Genomic DNA, 19582 nt, shown 5'->3' on the forward strand with positions numbered 1-19582 from the left:
GAGGCGCTGCGCCCTCGCGTCTCCCCTGTCCGGGCCCCGACGCGTGGGAGGAGGGAGCAGCGGGCGCTCGCTGGAGGAGCCGGGGTCCAGCGCATCTTTCCGGGACGTGCGCTGCGCGGGGACAGCGGAGGAAGTCGCCCTCCCCAGTCGCGGCCCCGCCCGCTCTGGCGCGCGGCTTGGCGGCCGGAGCGGCGGCGGCGGCGCCGCGGGGCGGGGCGCCGCGACCCCCGTCCCCTCCCGGGCGCGCTCGCAGCGCCCCCGCCCCCTCGCCGCAGTCGCCGCCGCCCGGCTGGCTCGGCCTCGCGGCGCGGGGACCGGCGGCGCCGCATTCCCGGCCGGTCCGCGAGCCATGGCCCAGGCGGGCGAGGACGCGCTGCCCGGGCCCGAGCCCGCGGTGCAGATCCGCGTCGCCATCCAGGAGGCCGAAGACGTGGAGGAGCCGGAGGACGAGGAGGAGGGGACCGAGGCGCGCGGCGCGGGGGACTCGGCTCGGTACCTGAGCCCCGGCTGGGGCAGCGCCAGCGAGGAGGAGCCGAGCCGCGGGCACAGGTAGGCGCGGGGGCGCGGCCCGGCCGAGCGGGGGGCGCGCGGACAACTCCGCGGGCCGAGCGGCTCGAGTCGGCCGCGGCGGGGCCGCCGGCGCGGGGCGTCCCACCCGGGCGGAACCTGCTTTCGGCGGCTGTGGGGGCCCCGCTCCTCAGCTGTCACCCGCCCCGGCCGGGGCTCCTGGCGCTGGCGGCGGGGCTCTCAGGGGCCTGGACGTCGGCATGCGCTGGGACCCGGGAGGAAGTCCTTCCCGGGCCACCCTCGCCATCTCCTCCTCCCCCGGAGGAGGCTCTCGTTGCGTGCGCTCACCCGGGACCCTCCAAAAAGCCTGTTCGGTCCCGTCTCCCCCCTAACCCTGCGAGAGTGGCCCACCTCCCCTGGAGAGGAGGGCCCTCACTGCCATTATCGCCCTGTTTATCAGTCCGAATGGGTGGAGGCAGGCCAGGCCCAGCTGACACTTGCTGCTGGGGGATCCGAGGAGTGATTCCACGGTGTAGCGAGCTCTCCTGCTCGGATTTGGAATCAGCTCAAGGCTTGCTGCTCGCTTTCTCGAGGGCCGGGGATTCCCATTTTCAGGCAGCCTCCCCCACCTGACTCCCATGCTTGCATCATCATCTTGCTGCCTTGCTGTTGGGTTCCTGAGCGATGGGTAGTCTGGAGCTGTTATGGCTGTTGTAGGCCACCTGTCTAACGGTGCCAGTGGGCCCTGAGCTCTTGTCAACAGCCGGAGACCTCGGACCTATGTCCACTAACGCCCACGGCTTTCAGGTCTGTGGGTCCCCCCCCCCCGATATTCAATATCCCTCCCGATATTGAAAGGACGTACAGTATGGAGTATCCGTGGATACCAGAGTAGCGCAGTGGTGGAACTTGCAAATTCTGGGCAATGCCAACAGGCACTTCGTAACAGCCCTCTTTCTTCTGGGTTCCTGTGCCCATGCCTCTGAGCTGTCAGGGTTCTGCAGAATGATTCCCTGGCAGGCATAGCTTTACTTCACTGGCAGAGGACTCAACTGAAGGGCGTGAGGATACTGGGTCCAGAGCCATTCCCCGTCACTGGCTTGACCCCTCTGCAGCGGAAGGGGTCTGGATTTAGGCACCCAGAGATTCGGGGCGGTTCCGTGGAGACAGAGGTATTGGAGGAGGAAAGGCCAGCCCAGCAGGTGAGAGCAGGAAAGCTGAGCCACAGCAGATGACACAGTAGCCACGGTCGACATAGCAGAACTCTGTATACTGTAAAGCTTGATTCATTCACTCATTCACTCAGCTCCGTGCTGAGTATTGAGAGTATAAAAATGATGACTCCACAGTCACTGACATCTCAGTCTCGAAGGGAAGGCAGTCACCTAGTCAAACAATTGCAGAAGTTACATAAAATCGCTCAGAGTGGCTGATCCCTTCTGATTTGATTTGCCTGTGACTCTGGCAAAGAGCTGTCCCCTATACTAGGGGACTAAGTTTTGAGAGATCTAGGGAAGATCCCTCTGTGGAAATCTAGAAGTGATCCTCATTGGGTGGGCTTCCTACGCCCACCCCCACCCCCACCCGACCACTCTCCCTCCAGAGCCTCCCTTCGCTCCCAGCTCCAGGGACTTGGAGCCTCATGGAGCATTCAGTTTGAAGCGTTTCTTGCTGCCCACTGGCAGAGAGTTGACACTAGAAAACCCCTGGGGGGGCTCTTTAGGGCGGTGGAGCCGACAGAGCCCAGCAGGCAGACGTCCAGAGCAGGAGAATGTAGCCAAGAACAGTATCCGTGCTGCCCCCTGTTTGGGCTAGCCTGGCACAGCATTCCCTCCCCTGCTCCCCCCACTCTGTGCGGATACTTCTTGGCTTCTAGAGTCTGCAGGAGAAAGCCCAGGTTCCTAAAGCTGTTCCTAGAGATTTAGCACCCAGGTTTACCACCACCCTTGGCCCATTGTTTCTTTCCCTGCCTGTGTTAGCAATTCATGCTCCCGCAGCACTAACCCGTCTGGGTCCCTGAACACAGGGTGCAGTTTCGTGTCTACATACCTTTGCACTCCCTCCTCTGGGGCTCTGATCGATTGCTTGGTTGATTGGTTGATTGATTGATCTCTAGTCCGCCTTAAAACCTCACTGCTTCATTCCCACTACCCCTAACCCCCCCCTCACAAAGCTGTTTGTTTCCTGCCCTCCCTGTTGCTGTTGCCGTAGCACTCTGCACGTTTTGTACCTAGCACTTGCCTCGTTGTAACTGTATATAATTCTGTCTCCTTCACAAGAATGTGGACATCCTGAATTCAGGGACCAAGCTTGCCTTGTTCTCATTGTATCCTCAGCACCCAGCATGTAGCGAGTGCTTCGGAATATTTGTTGAATGAATGCACGTCTCTATGATTGCATCACACCATCGGGTTGAAATATTTGTGTGTTTTTCTTCCACCAAACGGAGATCCTTCAAGGCAGTGACCTTGCCTTAGTCCTCTCTACACCGCCAGTACTTAGCCCAATACTAGGTTTTTCCCTGGGGTACAAGCAATAGCGGAAATGAGAAAAATGTTCTTTAGCCTTCTTCCCACGTCTTGCTCGCTAAACGGTGTCTTTCTTTTTATTGTCACCTTTGGGAAATAAAGATTTCAAACATACAATGTGAAAGAGTAGTATGGTGACCATTCAGATATCCACCATCTGGATTTAACAGTTAGTAATATTTTGCCATATTTGTGTGATGGACATATGTATGGATTTCTCAGAACCATTTGAAAATAAGTTATACACAAGACTTACTATACCCTAAGCACTTTATTTTGGAGCTCTTAATAATGACATAGTATCCATAATGCTATTATTGCAAGGAAGAGAATTAACAGGGATTCTTTAGTGTAATCCCTAAAATGATCCAATAACCAAGTTCCTTATTTGGGTGTCCTCTGAGTCGTCCCACACTGCATTTTATAGATATTCCTTTTTGCCCTCCAACCAGAATCCGATCCAGGGGGTGGCATTTGCCTATTATGTCCCTTTAGAATCTTCTCATCTAGAACATTCACATTTTTTTTTGTAATGCATTGCTATTTTGAAATAAGAGGCCAGATGTCTCATTGAATGTTTCCCAGTTTGAATTGGTCTGATTACGGTGTCATCATCTACTTTAACTTGCTCCTTTGTTTTTGTTTTTTTTTTTTAATATTTATTTATTTTTGAGACAGAGAGAGAGCATGAGTGGGGGAGGGGCAGAGAGAGAGGCAGACACAGAATCCGAAGCAGGCTCCAGGCTCCGAGCTGTCAGCACAGAGCCTGACGCGGGGCTCGAACTCACAAACTGCGAGATCGTGACCTGAGCCGAAGTTGGACGCTCAACCGACTGAGCCACCGGGCGCCCCTAACTTGCTCCTTTGTACCCTGTGTTTCCTGTAAACTGGAAGTTAGGCTAAGGGCTTGGCTCAATTTGGATTAAACGTTTTGGCAAGAGCACCTCATAGTCAATGCCACGGACTTTTTGTTGCGTTCACCTCAGGTGGCTGTCACCAAAGTGATGCTCTAATTTGACCGCTTGACTCAGAGACCACTTGATCTCTCCATTGTGAAGCTGTGTCTCTTCTTTTGCAAGGAACAAGTGATATGGGGGCTTCCTGTGAATATTCTTTCACCAGTGCCCTTCACCTAATGGTTTTACCATCTACTGATCCTTGCCTGAGAGTCAACTCCTCAGGAATTACCAATTGATGATTTTCTAATTTTATTAGCCTTTGTTCACTTATTAACTGGCATTTTTCTGTATCAGAGAGCCTTGCTCATCATCTGGGATTGAACAAGTGTCCCTCCTAATGAGGCAACATAAATGCTTAATGACCAGCTTTCAAAGAGAGGAGTGGCTGTAATAGTCATGTCAAATATTGTAAATTAGAGCCCTCCTTTGGGGCTCTCCTCGATTCATCGATTTTTATTTGCTTTTTGAAAATTAGTTACATTCATTCTTTTTGATGTTCAAAATGTCCTTGATTAAGTAGGGAGACCCCTTCAGGTTGGCTTCAGGATAGCCTTTTGGAACACGCCCTTTCGTTTTTGAGCACTTTCTTGTTTTCTCTTGCTAGATATTCTGGGCTTATACTTGGTACTTTTCCTATTCTGGTCATGGGACCCAGCCATTTCCACAGGAATCCTTGTGGCTAGTATTTTTCAAATACTAGCAGGAGGGTATTTAGAAACCAAGACCTGGAATTAAGAGTGCTAATTTCTAGTGGGGCAACACTGGTTTTAGACCCTTTCCATAAAGCTGGGAAATGCATTTGAAAAAATAACTTAATGTTGATAATTCCAATTCATACTTAACATAATAGGGTTTTTGATTTACTTCTATTTTTTTTACACTGACAATCTTGATTCCGAATAACATTCACATATTTATTTGTTTGCTTTGTCTTCCAATGGGTAAAAATGATTTACAATTATAATACTAAATATTAGCATGAAGAGTACAAGCACTGAAGCACGCCTTCATTTAACAGACAGAAACATCTAGGCTTCTTTCTGTTCGGGATGTTTCTGGGACATTGCACGAGCTGTCTTTTCTCTGCTCTGGGTGATGATAATGAAAGGCTCCATTTATTAATGCCAACTGTGTACCAGATGTGGAACTAAGTACAATGTAAACATTTCTGCTTCACACCGCAAGCCATTTAGACCTGCAGAGACGTCCACTGGTTGTACTCCTTTTGCAGGCGCTAGGAAGATTCCAGAAGAGCATGGCAGAAGACAGGGTTAGAGAAGAAGGTCATGATGTCTGTAATAACTAAGAACCCATTGGCCACCCAGACATAGCATGGGGGCCTCTGCTAGTGGCATCCAAAATATAATTGTTCCCATACTGCCTTTTCCAAACTTGGACACATCCCCGTATATGTTTCCAACTTGTCTCTATGAAAAACCTTTCTTTTTGGAATCTGTCCTTGTGTTTTTATATTGCACGATCAATTTTGTTTACCTTTTGAACCTTTTCAGCCTCGTTATCTTTTCCTAAAGGCAAGTCAAAAGGAACTATAGACAGATTGTCCCGGATCCTACTGTTTTTCATAAATGATGCTTGCTCCTTTTTGTTCAATATCTTCCTTCTTGTTGTCCGCCATTTTCTTGGTATTGGTGGCCAAAGCACCATACTCGGCTAGACCATCTGCAAAGATAGGTGATGAATCCAAGAAATCTTTGCTGTACGGAAAGCCATAGTGAGGAGCTCACTATTCCCCCATTTTATTTTGGATATTTTTATTCGTAAGGTGTCATTTGAATAACCACTTAATTAATATCTCCAGATTATCTTGAGATTTTATGAGAAAGGCAGCCCTGGAGATTTATGTTGTACTTATTTCCCTAGATCATCTGTAAATATGATTAATATTTCAATACTGATCTGTGGAGCCCCATCATCTGTTTTGAAGTGTACCTCCTCATTTCTACCCTTTACTTTAATTTCTAGCAGGTTTACCGTTACAAAAAAAGAATATGTCAGTACTCCTAATTTACAATGGTTTATTTAAAAGGAAACAAGACTGTAAACGTAAAACTTTTGTTCAAAGTCCTCTTGAAAGACCACTAATGGCTTATTCACCGGTAACCATACTTCCTGTCTCAAAGAATCCTGCAGATTTGCCCTTACAGAAACTATTCACTTTATACCGGCAATACTTTGTAAATTCCTGCTATGTCGGTTCGTGCCAGAATGAAGGACACTGATACGGTTCAAGGGCACTAATAAGATATGCACACGGTAGCTCCGATACAAGTACAGGCAAGGGTTAGGAGAAGTTGAAATGATTTGCTTCCTGAGAGAGTTGCTTTGAGATGGGGCTTGATGTATGGCAGGGATTTGGACCTGAGAGATAAGGCAAGATGTTTAAGGAGATGGAGCAGTATGCCCAAAGGGACAGAGTCCAGAAACCTGGTGACACTTACAGGGATCTGTGAATCTTTTACATGCTTTTATTTTAGAGCAAAGGATCTGAAGGGAAATAGACAAAAATACCTTTGGAAGCTGCTTACAGCCAGATTCTAAATGAATCTGAATAAAGGGCTAAAGACTTTGGATTTTATTTAATAGAATAGAAAACATTAGTATTAGTATTAGTATTAGAGTAAAGCAGGGACATAGCGGTTCTTCAGAACATGTAATAAGGCACAGAGTGGAAGAGGCTTAACCCAAAATACAGCAAGAGTGGACGCAGAGGGAGATGGCAGGAGGTGGGAAGACAGAACCCTAGAAAGGTTCTGGTTAGGAAATATGTGAAGGATGCAGGGATTAAAAAGGATGTTGATATCCAAGAGGTAATTTAAATTCTTCCTTTAGAACAATTGCCTTACCTCTCTGCCTGACCATAAAAAGGAGCAACCAACATCACTGTTTACGTGCAAGGAGGAAAGGAAGAAACAAGGTTATTTTCTAAAGGAGCCGAACGAATCAGCTCATGATCTGGGGTTGCTAGGTAGAGCTTGTACCTGCAGAGTAACTCCTTCTCCATATAAAGCCCCTATTTAATCACTCCCTGCCTATCCACCCTAAAGGGAAGCCTTCCAGTTGGCATGTGCCACCCATGGATATAGAACCAGCTAGGAAGAAAATCGGAGTATACAGCTGTGGAGGGAACCGATATGGACCCGCCAAGAAAAAGCAACCCAGACCTCCCTTCACTCTTCGAAATGAATAGCCACGGAGCAGAACTCCCCACCTCTTAAGTGTGGACTGTATACAGTGATTCCCTTCCAAAGTGCACAGTATGGAAAGAGAGGGGGGAGCAGTAACTTCACAGTGGAGACACAAAATAGCACTACCGCAGCCAGGGTCACCGTCCACAGTGATCAAGTATGTTGATAGTCCCCTTGATATCCTGTGATGAGAATGGAAGTTTATCTCAGTGCTTCTCTTCCCTAAAAGCCATACCCACCGTCTAATCCTAAAAAAATATATCAGATAAATCCCAAATGCAGAGCTGTCTACAGTATATCTGACCAGTACTTCTCAGCACAGTCAAGGTTATCAAAAATAAGGAAAGCCCGAGAAACTGTGTCAGCCAGGAGAAGCCTGGGAGACACCACGACTACTTGGAATCTAGTATCCTGGATGGGATCCTGAAAGAGAAACAGGCCATTAGGTAGAAACTAAGGAAATCTGAATAAGGTATGGACGTTAGCTAATAATAATGTATTCGTATTAGTTCGTTAAATGCCTTGTACTAACACAAGATATTAATAATAGAAGAAGCCTGATGTGGGATACATGGGGACTCTCTGTACTCTTTTCACCATTTTTCTATAAATCTGAAATTATCCTATAATAAGTTTATTTAAACAGATTTTGAATAAAGAAAAGGTGAATTGTTTACCAATCACATGAAGAAAACCAATTACATGAAATTAAATGAAAAACTGATCCCAGAAGATATAGAGGTGATGCTGTTGGAAACAAAGAGACTTTTGGGGTGCCTGGGTGGCTCAGTCAGTTGAGCGTCCGACTTCGGCTCAGGTCATGATCTGGCAGTTTGTGAGTTCCAGCCCCGCATCAGGCTCTGTGCTGACAGCTCAGAGCCTAGAGCCTGCTTCGGATTCTGTGTCTCCCTCTCTCTAACCCTCCCCTGCTTGTGCTCTGTCTCTCTCTCTCTCTCTCTCTCTCTCTCTCAATAATAAATAATAAACATTAAAAAAAATTTAAAACAGAGACTTTTAAAAATGTAGACTCTGGAGAGTGCCCCAAGAGGGAATTTAAGAGACTGCATCCACAAAACAAGAACAGGATGCTTTTAAAAAGGAGCAGTTTGAAAACATTAAAGAGTTCTTGGAGAATACATAATTCCTGAAATTAAACAATTCATCAAAAATGATTAGAAGGTAATGTCAGAAAATCTCTTGCAATGTAAATCAAAGACAAAGACAACGAGGTCAATATGAAAAAGAGGGTAAGAGTCATAGAGGATTGTGGCGCCTGGTGGGCTCAGTCAAGCATCCCATTTCAGCTCAGGTCATGATCTCACAGTCTGTGAGTTTGAGCCCTGCATCGAGCTGTGTGCTGACAGCTCAGAGCCTGGAGCCTGCTTTGGATTCTGTGTCTCCCACTCTCTCTGCCCTTCCCAAATCACACTCTGTCTCTCTCACTCTCAAAAATGAATACATGTTAAAAAAAAATTAAAAAAAAAAAAGAGTTATAGAGGATCAATCAAGGTGGTCAACTAACAGGACTTTAAGAAAGAAATGCAATCTTGGCAAATGCCTCCACCCTGCACAGATCAGTGTTTGTACCATCACAAAGGTAAACACAACTGATTAACTTTCTACTTTTAGTATCTATAGACAAAACTTGGAATATTAGTTACAGAGTAGAATGTAAATATGGACCATGACAAAATAACATAAAGGTACATCTGGGAAAATTTGAAAGGTTGGAAATGGAAGGAGAGGGAAAGAACACACCTATCGTATATAGTGAGGAAGTGAGAAGTATCATTTAATGTTGATGGAATAAGGAACAGAATTTTAAATGTATTATTTTAAAACACAATTAGAAGGCTATTAAAAAACCCCAAAATAATATAAAATTTTAAAAATTGGAAAAAGAGGCTTTGGGAGACGAGTGACCCCAATGTTGAAAATTGGCATGTGAGGAGTAGAATGGGCATATTTTATAGAACCATAAGGCAACTCTCCTAAGAACTAAATGGTTGACTAGAGGTTGCCTTTAGGGAGGAGAGGTGAAGTTGGAGAGGGTGGCGGCAGGGGGGGGATCGTTGCTTTCTTTGTAAGTTATGCACTATGTTGTTTCATCATTTGCTTTGTGTTGTTTATTTCACTTTAATGTTTAAGATTCATTTTTGATGAGCTATTAATAGTGTCCAAGGGAGAAGTAATGAGGACAGTTGGAATGGAAAAGGGAACAGATGGGAGACACTGCAGAATAAAATCAACACTTGATAATTGGCTCGATGTGGGGGCAAAAAGAGAGGGCTAAAAGATGCATCTTGGGTTTTGAGCCTAAATGCAGAGAAGAGTGAATAGGGAAAGTAGTCAGTGGGGCAGTTTGGGAGGAAAGATACATGGTTTTTGCAGGACGGCTGTAATTGACAGAAAGTTAGGACGGCTGTAATTGACAGAAAGTTACCAACATTCATATTTAAGAGATATAAACTTCTTTAATGTTCATAAAGGATACTGGTCTTTTTTCATTCAAAGGCTGTTGCACGAAGCAGGAAAGAAGGCAGCGTGCTCCCAGATGTGCAAAAAGGCCTTGCCTCTCAGGATCCCCCTTTGGAGATATACAGTTGCCGATGACAGCACCCATGTAGTGAGGGGTCCTTAGGGTGCAAGGACCTCGCAGAATGGTTTATATCACCTCCCCAGGACTGCCCACCTGTTCTGGAATCTCTGGCTACCTGCCTGTCTGCTTACTGGCTGCAAATAACCGATGCAGAATCCCATCACCCCCAAAACACACAGTGTGGATTATTTACCATCAGACTATATGAAAAGAGGAGCTTCCCAGATAGAATGCCCCTTGCCAGGTCTAGGCTTCAATCCGACCCAAGGTCAAGCTCTGCAGAAGGTGATAGTTCAATTCTGGACATAACAGATTTGAAGTTTCAACGGGCTGTCCAAGTGGAAGCATCAGGCAGGCAGCTAGGAATTGAGGATGGGATCTCAGGCATGAGAGAAGGATGGAGGGGTAGGTAGAGGCAGATTTGAATTGGATGTGCTATCCGGCAGCTGAAACCTATTGGTTGCCAGGGGATAAAGGGTCAAGGATAGATCCTTGGAGAAATGGGAGCAGAATGAGGAGACTGAAAGGGCAATTAGATGGGGAGAAGAATCAGAAAAGGACAAATCACAGAAGCCCAGGGCGAGAGGTACCGAGAAGAAAGAGGTCAACAGCGTCCCGTCCTGCCGCAGGCGTAAGAGGACCAAGGTGGAGAAAAGGCCCCTGGGTGCGGTGGATGCTTCGGCAGATGCCCAGACATATAGAACAAGCTTGTGGGGAGGGAGGTCATGTCCAAGGGAGGTCTGGGCAAGTCTGCTTCGATGAACGTCATCTTCTCAACCAAGTTTGTCATAGAATCCTCTGCAGGGAGTAAAGGCTTCCCATGACCTTGGAAAGAACGGGAGGCTCTAGAATGGGCACTGGAGAAATTGAGAAATTACATCCCCATCCTTCCATTATGTTTTATTTGTTTATGAGATAACTTTAAAAAATATTTATTTATTTTTGAGAGACAGAGAAACAAAGCGTGAGTGGGGAATGGGTAGAGAGAGGGAGACCCGAAGCAGGCTCCAGGCTCTGAGCTGTCAGCACAGAGCCCCACGCGGGGCCCAAACCCACAAACTGTGAGATCACGACCTGAGCCAAAGTCGGATGCTTAACCAACTGAGCCACCCAGGCGCCCCTCCATTGGATTTGTGACTTCCCTGTGCCCTGATGGATCCTGTTTTTTTTTTTTTTCAACATTTATTTATTTTTGAGAGACAGAGACAGAGTGTGAGCAGGGGAGGGGCAGAGAGAAAGGGAGACACAGAATTCAAAGCTGGCTCCAGGCTCTGGAGAGCACAGAGCCCCACGCGGGGCTTGAACTCACAGACTGCGAGATCATGACCTGAGCCTAAGTCCCCTGCTTAACCAACTGAGCCACCCAGGTGCCCCATGAGATTACTTTTTGTAATAGCCTCAACTACTCTAGTTGCGGAGTAGGACTTACTAGTGTGTGGGTGCCTTTGATGGTCTGGTCACCTCTGATATACTTGCGATTTGTAGTAAGTTAGACCATTTTGCTAATATCTGAGTCCACTCAAAGCTCTTCACTGGTCATTATCATACACCTCATCCCAACTCCTCTGTATTCTCATTCTTGTCATTGGGGCTCAGACTTTCCCATGCGTTTGTAGTTATTGTATCTGGTGTATTCAACTTATCTAGTTGAACTGCTTTTTAGGGTGTGAACTTTCTCTAATAGAGTGAAAATCCGTTCTGCCATGAATGCTGTTGGTGGCTCGGTGTCTGCATCCCTCCCAGGAGATGCTCTCCCTACTCAGAACGTGTTAATGGAGACTCCGGGCCTGATGGTCATGTTACTGGAAATCAAGCAGCCACATAGGAAAGTGGTAATTTTTTTTTCTGGAAGTAATTAAAAAAAAATTTTTTTTTTAACATTTATTTATTTTTGACAGAGAGAGAGAGAGAGAGAGAGAGGGACAGAATCTGAAGCGGGCTCCAGGCTCCGAGCTGTCAGCACAGAGCCCGACACAGGGCTCGAACTCACAAACCGTGAGATCGTGACCCGAGCCGAAGTCGGATGCTTACCCGACGGAGCCACCCAGGCGCCCCTCTGGAAGTGATTTTTAACCAATCCTTTTTGTTGAATAAGATATGTATGATAGTGGATAGTACATAATTTAAAGTGGTAATTAAACGTACAAAAAAGAAGCCTCCTTCTAGAGCTTCGAATTAATGGTGTCACCTACGAGGCAGATCGTCACAAAGTCCCTATATGTTTATGGTTTTGAAGTGTTTGTAATCCCTTGGTGGAAGGTTTGCCCGCCTAAAGAAGCTTTGCTCAGGATTTCTTTGGCTTGCTCTCATGTCCTAAGGTTCTCAGGGAGAGGGGGAGGAAGGGATTCGAACCCCCATGGTCTGCCTCTAGGATTGGGACTCTTAGTGAGTCTGCTAAATTACCTTCCAGAAATCAGGATTGGGGGGTGGAGTGGGGAGGGAAGAGTAAGGAGGGAATGTGAAGAGCATCCCGTCAATGGCACAGCAGCACAGAAACGTTCGTAGACGGTGTTGTTATTTTAGTGACCCTCGGTCCACCTTAAAAACAAAAGCTTGATTTCTTAGCTCGTTGGGCACAGTTTAGCCCCTTGTGATCACCAGGTGATACCGCCTCTGAGGAGCGCAGTTCGAGTGGGAGCCAGTGAGGTTTCCTAGAGCTGCACCACAAACTGGGTGGCTTAGAACCACGGAATGTATTGCCTCACGTTCTGGAGGCCGGAAGTAGGGAATCTGGGTGTCAGCAAGATGCACTCCCCTCGAGGGTCTGTTCTGGGCCAGTCCCCTGGCTTCTGGTGGTTTGCTGGCCACCCTTGACGGTCCTGGACTTCCGCTCATCACCCCCATTTCCACCTTCATCCTCACGCGGCATTCTCCTTGTGTGCGCGTGCCCAGATTTCCCCTTTTGGTGAGACGCCGGTCGTAGTGGATTGGGGCCACCCTGCTCTGGTGTGACCTCGTCTTTAACTGATTACATCTACAGGGCCCCATTTCCGAGTAAGATCACATCCTGACATACAGGGCTTTGGGACTTCAACGCAAGAAATTTGGGGGGGGGGGACAGCAGTTCAGACTGTAACCTTCCCCCTGCCCCGTGTCTCCTTCTGGTCTCAGTGGCACCACGACAAGTGGGGGCGAGAACGAGCACGAAGACGGGGAGCAGGAGTGGAAGCCCCCAGACCAGGAGTTGATCAGGAAGCTGGTGGATCAGATCGAATTCTACTTTTCTGATGCAAACCTGGAGAAGGACGCCTTCCTGCTAAAGCACGTGAGGAGGAACAAGCTGGGGTATGTGAGCGTCAAGCTACTCACATCTTTCAAAAAGGTAAGCCTTCATCCTCACACGCTGCCTCCAGGATTTCAGGGGTGTTTGGGGGTTTCAGTTCTCAATCTTGTTTGCCCACGTGATACCTGACGACTAGCGATTTTTTGCCCCCCGACGTAGAGAAACATGATCAAGAATAGAGATTTAGGATCGTTATGAGCAACATCGCGGGGGAGCCTGGGTGGCTCAGTCAGTTAAAGCGTCTGTCTTCCGCTCAGGTTATGATTTCACGGTTCATGGGTTCAAGCCCCCCATCAGGCTCTGTGCCGACAGCTCAGAGCCTGGAGCCTGCTTCGGATTCTGTGTCTCCCTCTCAATCTGCCCCTCCCCGGCTTATGCTCTCTCTCTCTCTCAAAAAGAAATAAACATTAAAAAAAAAAAAAAAAAAACCAACGACAGCGAGTATCTTCCCAAGTATTAAAAGGGGCCTGGGTGTTGGGACAAACGTCAGCCGGTGGCGGTTGTGAAATGATAGTGCTTGCTCTTAGTAAAGTTCAAGCACTCTTGCCAGGCAAGTGGGTGACCAGGAGGGTGCTGTGCCAGGACACGGGGACTCCGTGGCCTTGAGAGACACCTACTGGGCCTAGAATTACGTGAAACCCAAGCTTTTCACCTGCCCAGTCGAATGAATAGGAAGAGGAAGAAGGAGCGCCCAGAACTCAGGGAGAGGAACCTTCAAGACTCCAGCAGTGTTTGTAAGACCAACATTCTCACCTATACAATGGGGACGTGGGGTATCTGATGCTTGCCGCCATCTGGGCCACAGACCGCACGTCCCTCCGGTGCACAGACCCAGCAACTGGACTGTGCGCGAATTCCCTACTTCTCAAAGTGTGGACGGGCTAGCTGGAGCCAGCACCGTGTGTCTTCCGTGGGGGAAGCGTATTTACCAGAATGGAAAAGCACCACATGGCCCGTTGCATAACGGGATGTGTAACAGCTGGGTCCCAGCCAAGCCGCCTGTGCCCTTGGTCAGACATTCCCGGAGGAGAGCTTCTCTCCGTGGAGCTGTTTTCTGCCTCACCTGCTGCTAGAGTCGGCCCTCTCCTCTTGCTCTCTGGCCTTCATTCATTCATCAAACCTATTCACGCCGCAGCCTGAGTGCTGCCTTAGGCACAGGATACATGACATGAATGGGTTCTCTGCCCTTGCAAAGTCCAGGAAAGGCGAGAGATCAGTGAAGGATTGCAATATGACCAAAGGCAGTGAAAGAACAAAGTAGCGAGTAACCCTGCCTGGATCATTGAGAAGCCTTCCCAGAAGTGGCGACGTTGAAATAGGATCTTGGAGGGGCCGCCTGGGTGGCTCCGTCGGTTGAGCGTCCGACTTGGGCTCCGGTCATGATCGTGAGTTCGAGCCCCGCGACGGGCTCTGTGCTGACAGCTCAGAGCCTGGAGCCTGCTTCGGATTTGTGTCTCCCTCTCTCTCTGTACCCCGCTCCCGCCTGCACTCTGTCCCTCTGTCTCTCTCAAAAATAAAGCAACATGAAAGAAAGAAAGAAAGAAAGAAAGAAAGAAAGAAAGAAAGAAAGAAAGAAAGAAAGAAAGAAAAAGAAAGAAAGAAAAAGAAAGAGGATCTTGGAGGGTGACTAGGAGTTTCCAGGGTATAGGAGAAGGAGGGAAGGGGCACTTCGTGTTGCAGTGGAAAAGTCTCCCCTTCCTCCTGCGCGTCTCCTTTGTCTCACACCGCGAGCACACGCTGACGCCGGATGTGCCTGTGGGGGGAGGGCATCCCCACCCAGCAGTTCTGCGTCTACCTGGAGACAGCACCAGGCCCTCCAGGGTAAGGCCCACAGCTAGTCACCTAGGTTACCCACAGCTTCTGTCCAACGTGGCTGCACATCAGAGGTTCCCATGACCTCCTCCCCTTTGGATTTGATCATTTGCTAGAATAGCTCACAGAGCTCAGGGAAACACTTACTTACATTTACCAGTGTAATACAGGATATGATAACAGATACAGACAAACAGCCAGATGAAGAGATACCCGGAACGAGACCCCGAATGCAGGAGCTTCTATCCCAGAGGAATTGGGATACATGACCCTCCATCCGGGAAGTGCCCTGAACCCCAAGGTATTGGGGTTTTCAGGGAGGCTTCCTCATGTGGGCTTGATCAACCATTATCTCAATTTCCTGACCCTCTCCCTTCTCTGAAAATCCCAAGCTTCTAACCGCGATTTGGTCTTTCTGGTGACCGGCCGTCAACTAGGAGCCATCCAGAAGCCCACCCAGAGTCGCCTCATCAGAACAAACGGTACTCCTAGTGTTCTTATGACCTGGGAATGTACCGGGTGCCAGCAACCCCGTGCCAAGAACGGGGACAAAGAGCGATGTATATGTATTTTAGGGAGGTACTATCTCATCATTCTCTGGGAGGCCCAAGTTGGGTTTCATTCCAAGCTGAAACAGTCCACGTCAGTTTCGGGAGCTACGGCATTGGGATGTGAAAGATCTTTTGGAAGCTTGTATGTATCAAATGCATCAGTGCAGAAACACAATTTCAGAGAAGTGTTTGAACGTTAACATCTCCGAGTCCTTTCGGAATGATAAATCACAATACCACACACGTCCAGAGAACAAAGAAGTGTTTGTGGGGGATCCCAAAATGAAGCAGCCAGTAAACATTCCTTCATTCCTCCCCAGGGACCTGAAGAGGCAGCCCGATTTTCTTTCCTTTTGAAGCTGCCACAATAGATCTATTTATGAGGGCTTTTCTTTGTTGAAAAGTGGCTGCACAGTAGACTCCCCAACACCTTCAAAATGAGAACAAAGACCCTTTTCGTTCTCACTTTTTGTAACGTTTATTTATTTTTGAGAGAGAGAGACAGAGTGCGAGCGGGGGGAGGGGCAGAGAGAGAGAGGGAGACACAGAACCCCAGGCAGGCTCCAGGCTCTGAGTGGTCAGCCCAGAGCCCGATGCGGGGCTCGAACTCACAAACCAGGGGATAATGACCTAAGCCAAAGTCGGACGCCTAACCAGCTGAGCCACCCGGGCGCCCCCAAGGCTATTTTCATTCTAAAGGCTTTCCTGCTAATCATCATAGGAAATGCATATGACAAACAGGGGAATTGCAGTTTCCAAAAATGTTAGCAGGTTCTTCTAGTGACTGCACAAAGATATCACCTCCCTGGCTCCTCCTCTTAAGTGGTGCCGGACACGCCTTCTAACGGCTCACAGACAGGCCTACGATGTTCGGACTATCACGGAGATTTCCCAGTGGACTGTGCTCCTGGCTCCGGAGGGATATCGGGTGCTTGCTAGAGCCCGCTTCTCTCTCGATCGTGTGAGGTCTTCTATGAGCTTCTCTAGCCCTCGGAGCAGGGCAGTACTGGCCTTCCCTCGAGCATGCCTGGCTCAGGGTCCCCACTGGCTTTGGAGAAGGCTCCCCGCCATCCCATCCTCAGCGAGCTACTGCCTAGCTTCCTCACCACCTGGCAGTGACCTTCCATCATCACCCTCACCCCTTCTGGAGCCCTGATCGGCCCCGTTCGCCTGAAGTCCGACCCTTTGCCTGGACCTCTGCCCACCTTCTGTCCTTGGTGTGTGCCGTGGACATCAGCCCGTGGGTTCTGTGTGTAGGTGACTTGTGGTTCCCACACCCCTAAGCCCACATCTGGGCCGTGTCACCCAGAGGCCATGGGCTCGAGCGGACAGCGCCCTGTCTGCAGGAGCCTGCCTGTACTGAGAGCTCTGCGAGGTTCCCCCCCGACACTGCCCTATTAGGGAGCCTCCCACATTGAGTTCTGGGAAGTTCCTGTTTGGTCTCAGGGTTCCTCTGCAGAGTGGCTGCGTTGGCCTGGCCTCCGAGGACGGACGCAGGGTGATCTCGCCATTCCTGGCTCAGGTTACCCACCCCACCCACCTCCACAGTTCCTGCGGGATGCGATGACTCATTCTCCCTGGCATTCCCTCCAGCGGAAGTGGGCCTCTTGAAAATTACTGTTTTACAGCATAAATATAGCCTTCATATACTGCGCGTTGATACGCACAATTTCCACTCAGGGAGGAGGGAGGGAGGGACTATTTCATCATTCTCTTTGAGGCCCTAGTTGGGTTTTACTCCAAGTTGAAACAGTCCACATCATTTTCAGGAGATATTCCAGTGAAATATGAAAGCTCTTTTGGAACCTTCTGGGTTTATCCAACGCATAAACGGAGAAACACAACTTCAGAAAAGCGTTTCAATGTTAAAAATCTCCGATCCCTGTCAAAACGATAGCACGTGATGTTTGAAATGATGATAGCACATGATATTTATTGCGTACTCGCCATGAGCTTGACACCGTTCTAAGTTGTGCATAACGTGTGTCTGGATGTAGGTACGTATGTATCGATTTATTCATTCACTCCTTGCAACAACGCTGTGAGGCGGGCACTGTAAACGTGTCCATTTTACAGATGGGGGAGTTGAGGCACCGAGAGGTGGGAAAACGTCAGGTCTTACCGCCGGCCGGAGGTGGGCTTTGGATTTGTGTATCTAACAGCCTTGTTCCAGGCCCTACAGGCTTAACCTGTAAACTTGCGTGGACTAGATTGCCTCCATCACCACAGAAAGTTGTGCTGGACGGCACTGCTCCAAACTGTGCTGCCTAGCTTGACATTGTGGAGAGCTCACTAGATTTTTGAATGCCTGCACGCAGCGGGTGTGATTCTAGCAACCAGTGTTACGGGGGGGGGGGGGGGGGGGGAGGGAGGTAGGGGAGGGAGATTATAGAGGACACGAGAGGGGCAAAGACGATAGGTACCATTTCAGAGGTTGGTTTGTCTTCTTCAGGTGAAACACCTGACCCGGGACTGGAGAACCACGGCACACGCCTTGAAGTACTCGATGAGCCTCGAGTTGAATGAGGACCACCGGAAGGTGAGGAGGACCACCCCCGTCCCGCTCTTCCCCAACGAGAACCTGCCAAGCAAGATGCTCCTGGTCTACGATCTCTACCTGTCCCCCAAGCTCTGGGCCCTGGCCACGCCCCAGAAGAATGGAAGGGTGCAGGAGAAGGTGATGGAACACCTGCTCAAGCTCTTCGGGACCTTCGGAGTCATCTCGTCAGTGCGGATCCTCAAGCCGGGGAGGGAGCTGCCCCCTGACATCCGGAGGGTCAGCAGCCGGTACAGCCAGGTGGGGACCCAGGAGTGCGCCATCGTGGAGTTCGAGGAGGTGGAGGCGGCCATCAGAGCGCATGAGTTCATGGTCACGGAATCTCAGGGCAGGGAGAACATGAAAGCCGTCCTGATTGGGATGAAGCCACCCAAAAAGAAACCTCCCAAAGACAAGAACCAGGACGAGGAGCCCGCCGCGAGCATCCACCTGAACAAGTCCCTAAACAAGAGAGTCGAGGAGCTTCAGTACATGGGTGACGAGTCTTCTGCCAACAGCTCCTCCGACCCCGAGAGCAACCCCACGTCCCCCATGGCCGGCCGGCGGCACGTGGTCACCACCAAGCTCAGCCCTGCTGGCCACCAGAATCTCTTCCTGAGCCCCAACGCCTCCCCGTGCTCCAGTCCCTGGAGCAGCCCCTTGGCTCAACGCAAAGGCGTTTCCAGAAAATCCCCTCTGGCCGAGGAAGGGAGGCTGAACTGTAGCGCCAGCCCTGAGATCTTTCGCAAGTGCACGGATTATTCCTCCGACAGCAGCATCACTCCCTCCGGCAGCCCCTGGGTTCGGAGGCGCCGCCAGGCCGAGATGGGGACACAGGAGAAGAGCCCCGGGGCGAGTCCCCTGCTGTCTCGGAGGATGCAGACTGCCGATGGGTTACCTGTGGGGGTGCTGAGGTTACCCAGAGGCCCTGACAACACCAGAGGGTTCCACGGAGGACACGAGAGGGGCAGGGCCTGTGTATAAATACCTTCTATTTTTAATACCCGCTCCATCAAGATACCTGGCATGATACAGAATGCGATTAGGTCCCCTTTGACAGATTTTGTATACGTGTAGACCTCTTAATTTATATATTTGTAATGTACCTAGGTTGTCTGCTACGCCATGGTTTTAAGAGCACCTTCTAGTTCAGAACAACCAGCATGACCTTTATTTTGATGATGCCCAACGTATATGAATGTTGCGGCTCCGCAGAGCTGTGGGACGGAGGCTCCTCCAGGGTGGGTCGGGCGGTGGGTCTCTTCCTCAGGACAGAGCTCCCGCCTGCCGTGACTGAGCCGACCTCGGCTGGCCATGCAAGAGCTTCCTGAGGACCCCCAGGAGCTCTGTTGTGTAATGGCAACTCGTTAAGCCGGTAGCATGGTGTCTTATGGGACCAAATGTATTTTTCCTGTCAAGTCAATAAATAATAAAACATCCGACTGCGAGTCCTGCCTCTGAAGTCCTAGATCGTGTCTGACAGAAGTCTGTGCCCCTCTGACAAGGCTGTGGGTGGTATGTCAGGAGGCCCTGAGGAGCTTAACGGAGACGCATCTCTTGGAGGTCCTGCCCAGGGCAGCCCTGGGGCTCTCCTTGAGGCT

The 19582-nt window shown here is 49.5% G+C and overlaps 1 protein-coding gene across 1 annotated transcript; it reads left to right on the forward strand.

Annotated features, from left to right (window-relative positions):
* The first annotated feature begins 349 nt into the window (after positions 1 to 349).
* LARP6 (La ribonucleoprotein 6, translational regulator) lies at positions 350 to 18965 on the forward strand. Its single transcript, XM_047074709.1, has 3 exons — positions 350 to 549; positions 12911 to 13121; positions 17898 to 18965. The coding sequence occupies exons 1-3, from the start codon at positions 350 to 352 to the stop codon at positions 18963 to 18965; spliced, it is 1479 nt and encodes a 492-aa protein (XP_046930665.1).
* The last annotated feature ends 617 nt before the right edge of the window (positions 18966 to 19582 follow it).

Source organism: Lynx rufus, unplaced genomic scaffold (assembly GCF_022079265.1).
Source record: "Lynx rufus isolate CCGP_SWC_20201006 ecotype Redwood Valley unplaced genomic scaffold, mLynRuf1.p SCAF_13, whole genome shotgun sequence".
Classification (NCBI taxonomy): Eukaryota; Metazoa; Chordata; class Mammalia; order Carnivora; family Felidae; genus Lynx; species Lynx rufus.

Excerpts from the sequence above, each read along its gene's own strand:
- LARP6 (XM_047074709.1), top strand. The coding sequence starts at position 350 with ATGGCCCAGGCGGGCGAGGACGCGCTGCCCGGGCCCGAGCCCGCGGTG. Across the intron at positions 550-12,910 it reads GAGCCGAGCCGCGGGCACAG|TGGCACCACGACAAGTGGGG; the intron begins GTAGGCGCGGGG and ends TTCTGGTCTCAG. Across the intron at positions 13,122-17,897 it reads TACTCACATCTTTCAAAAAG|GTGAAACACCTGACCCGGGA; the intron begins GTAAGCCTTCAT and ends TGTCTTCTTCAG.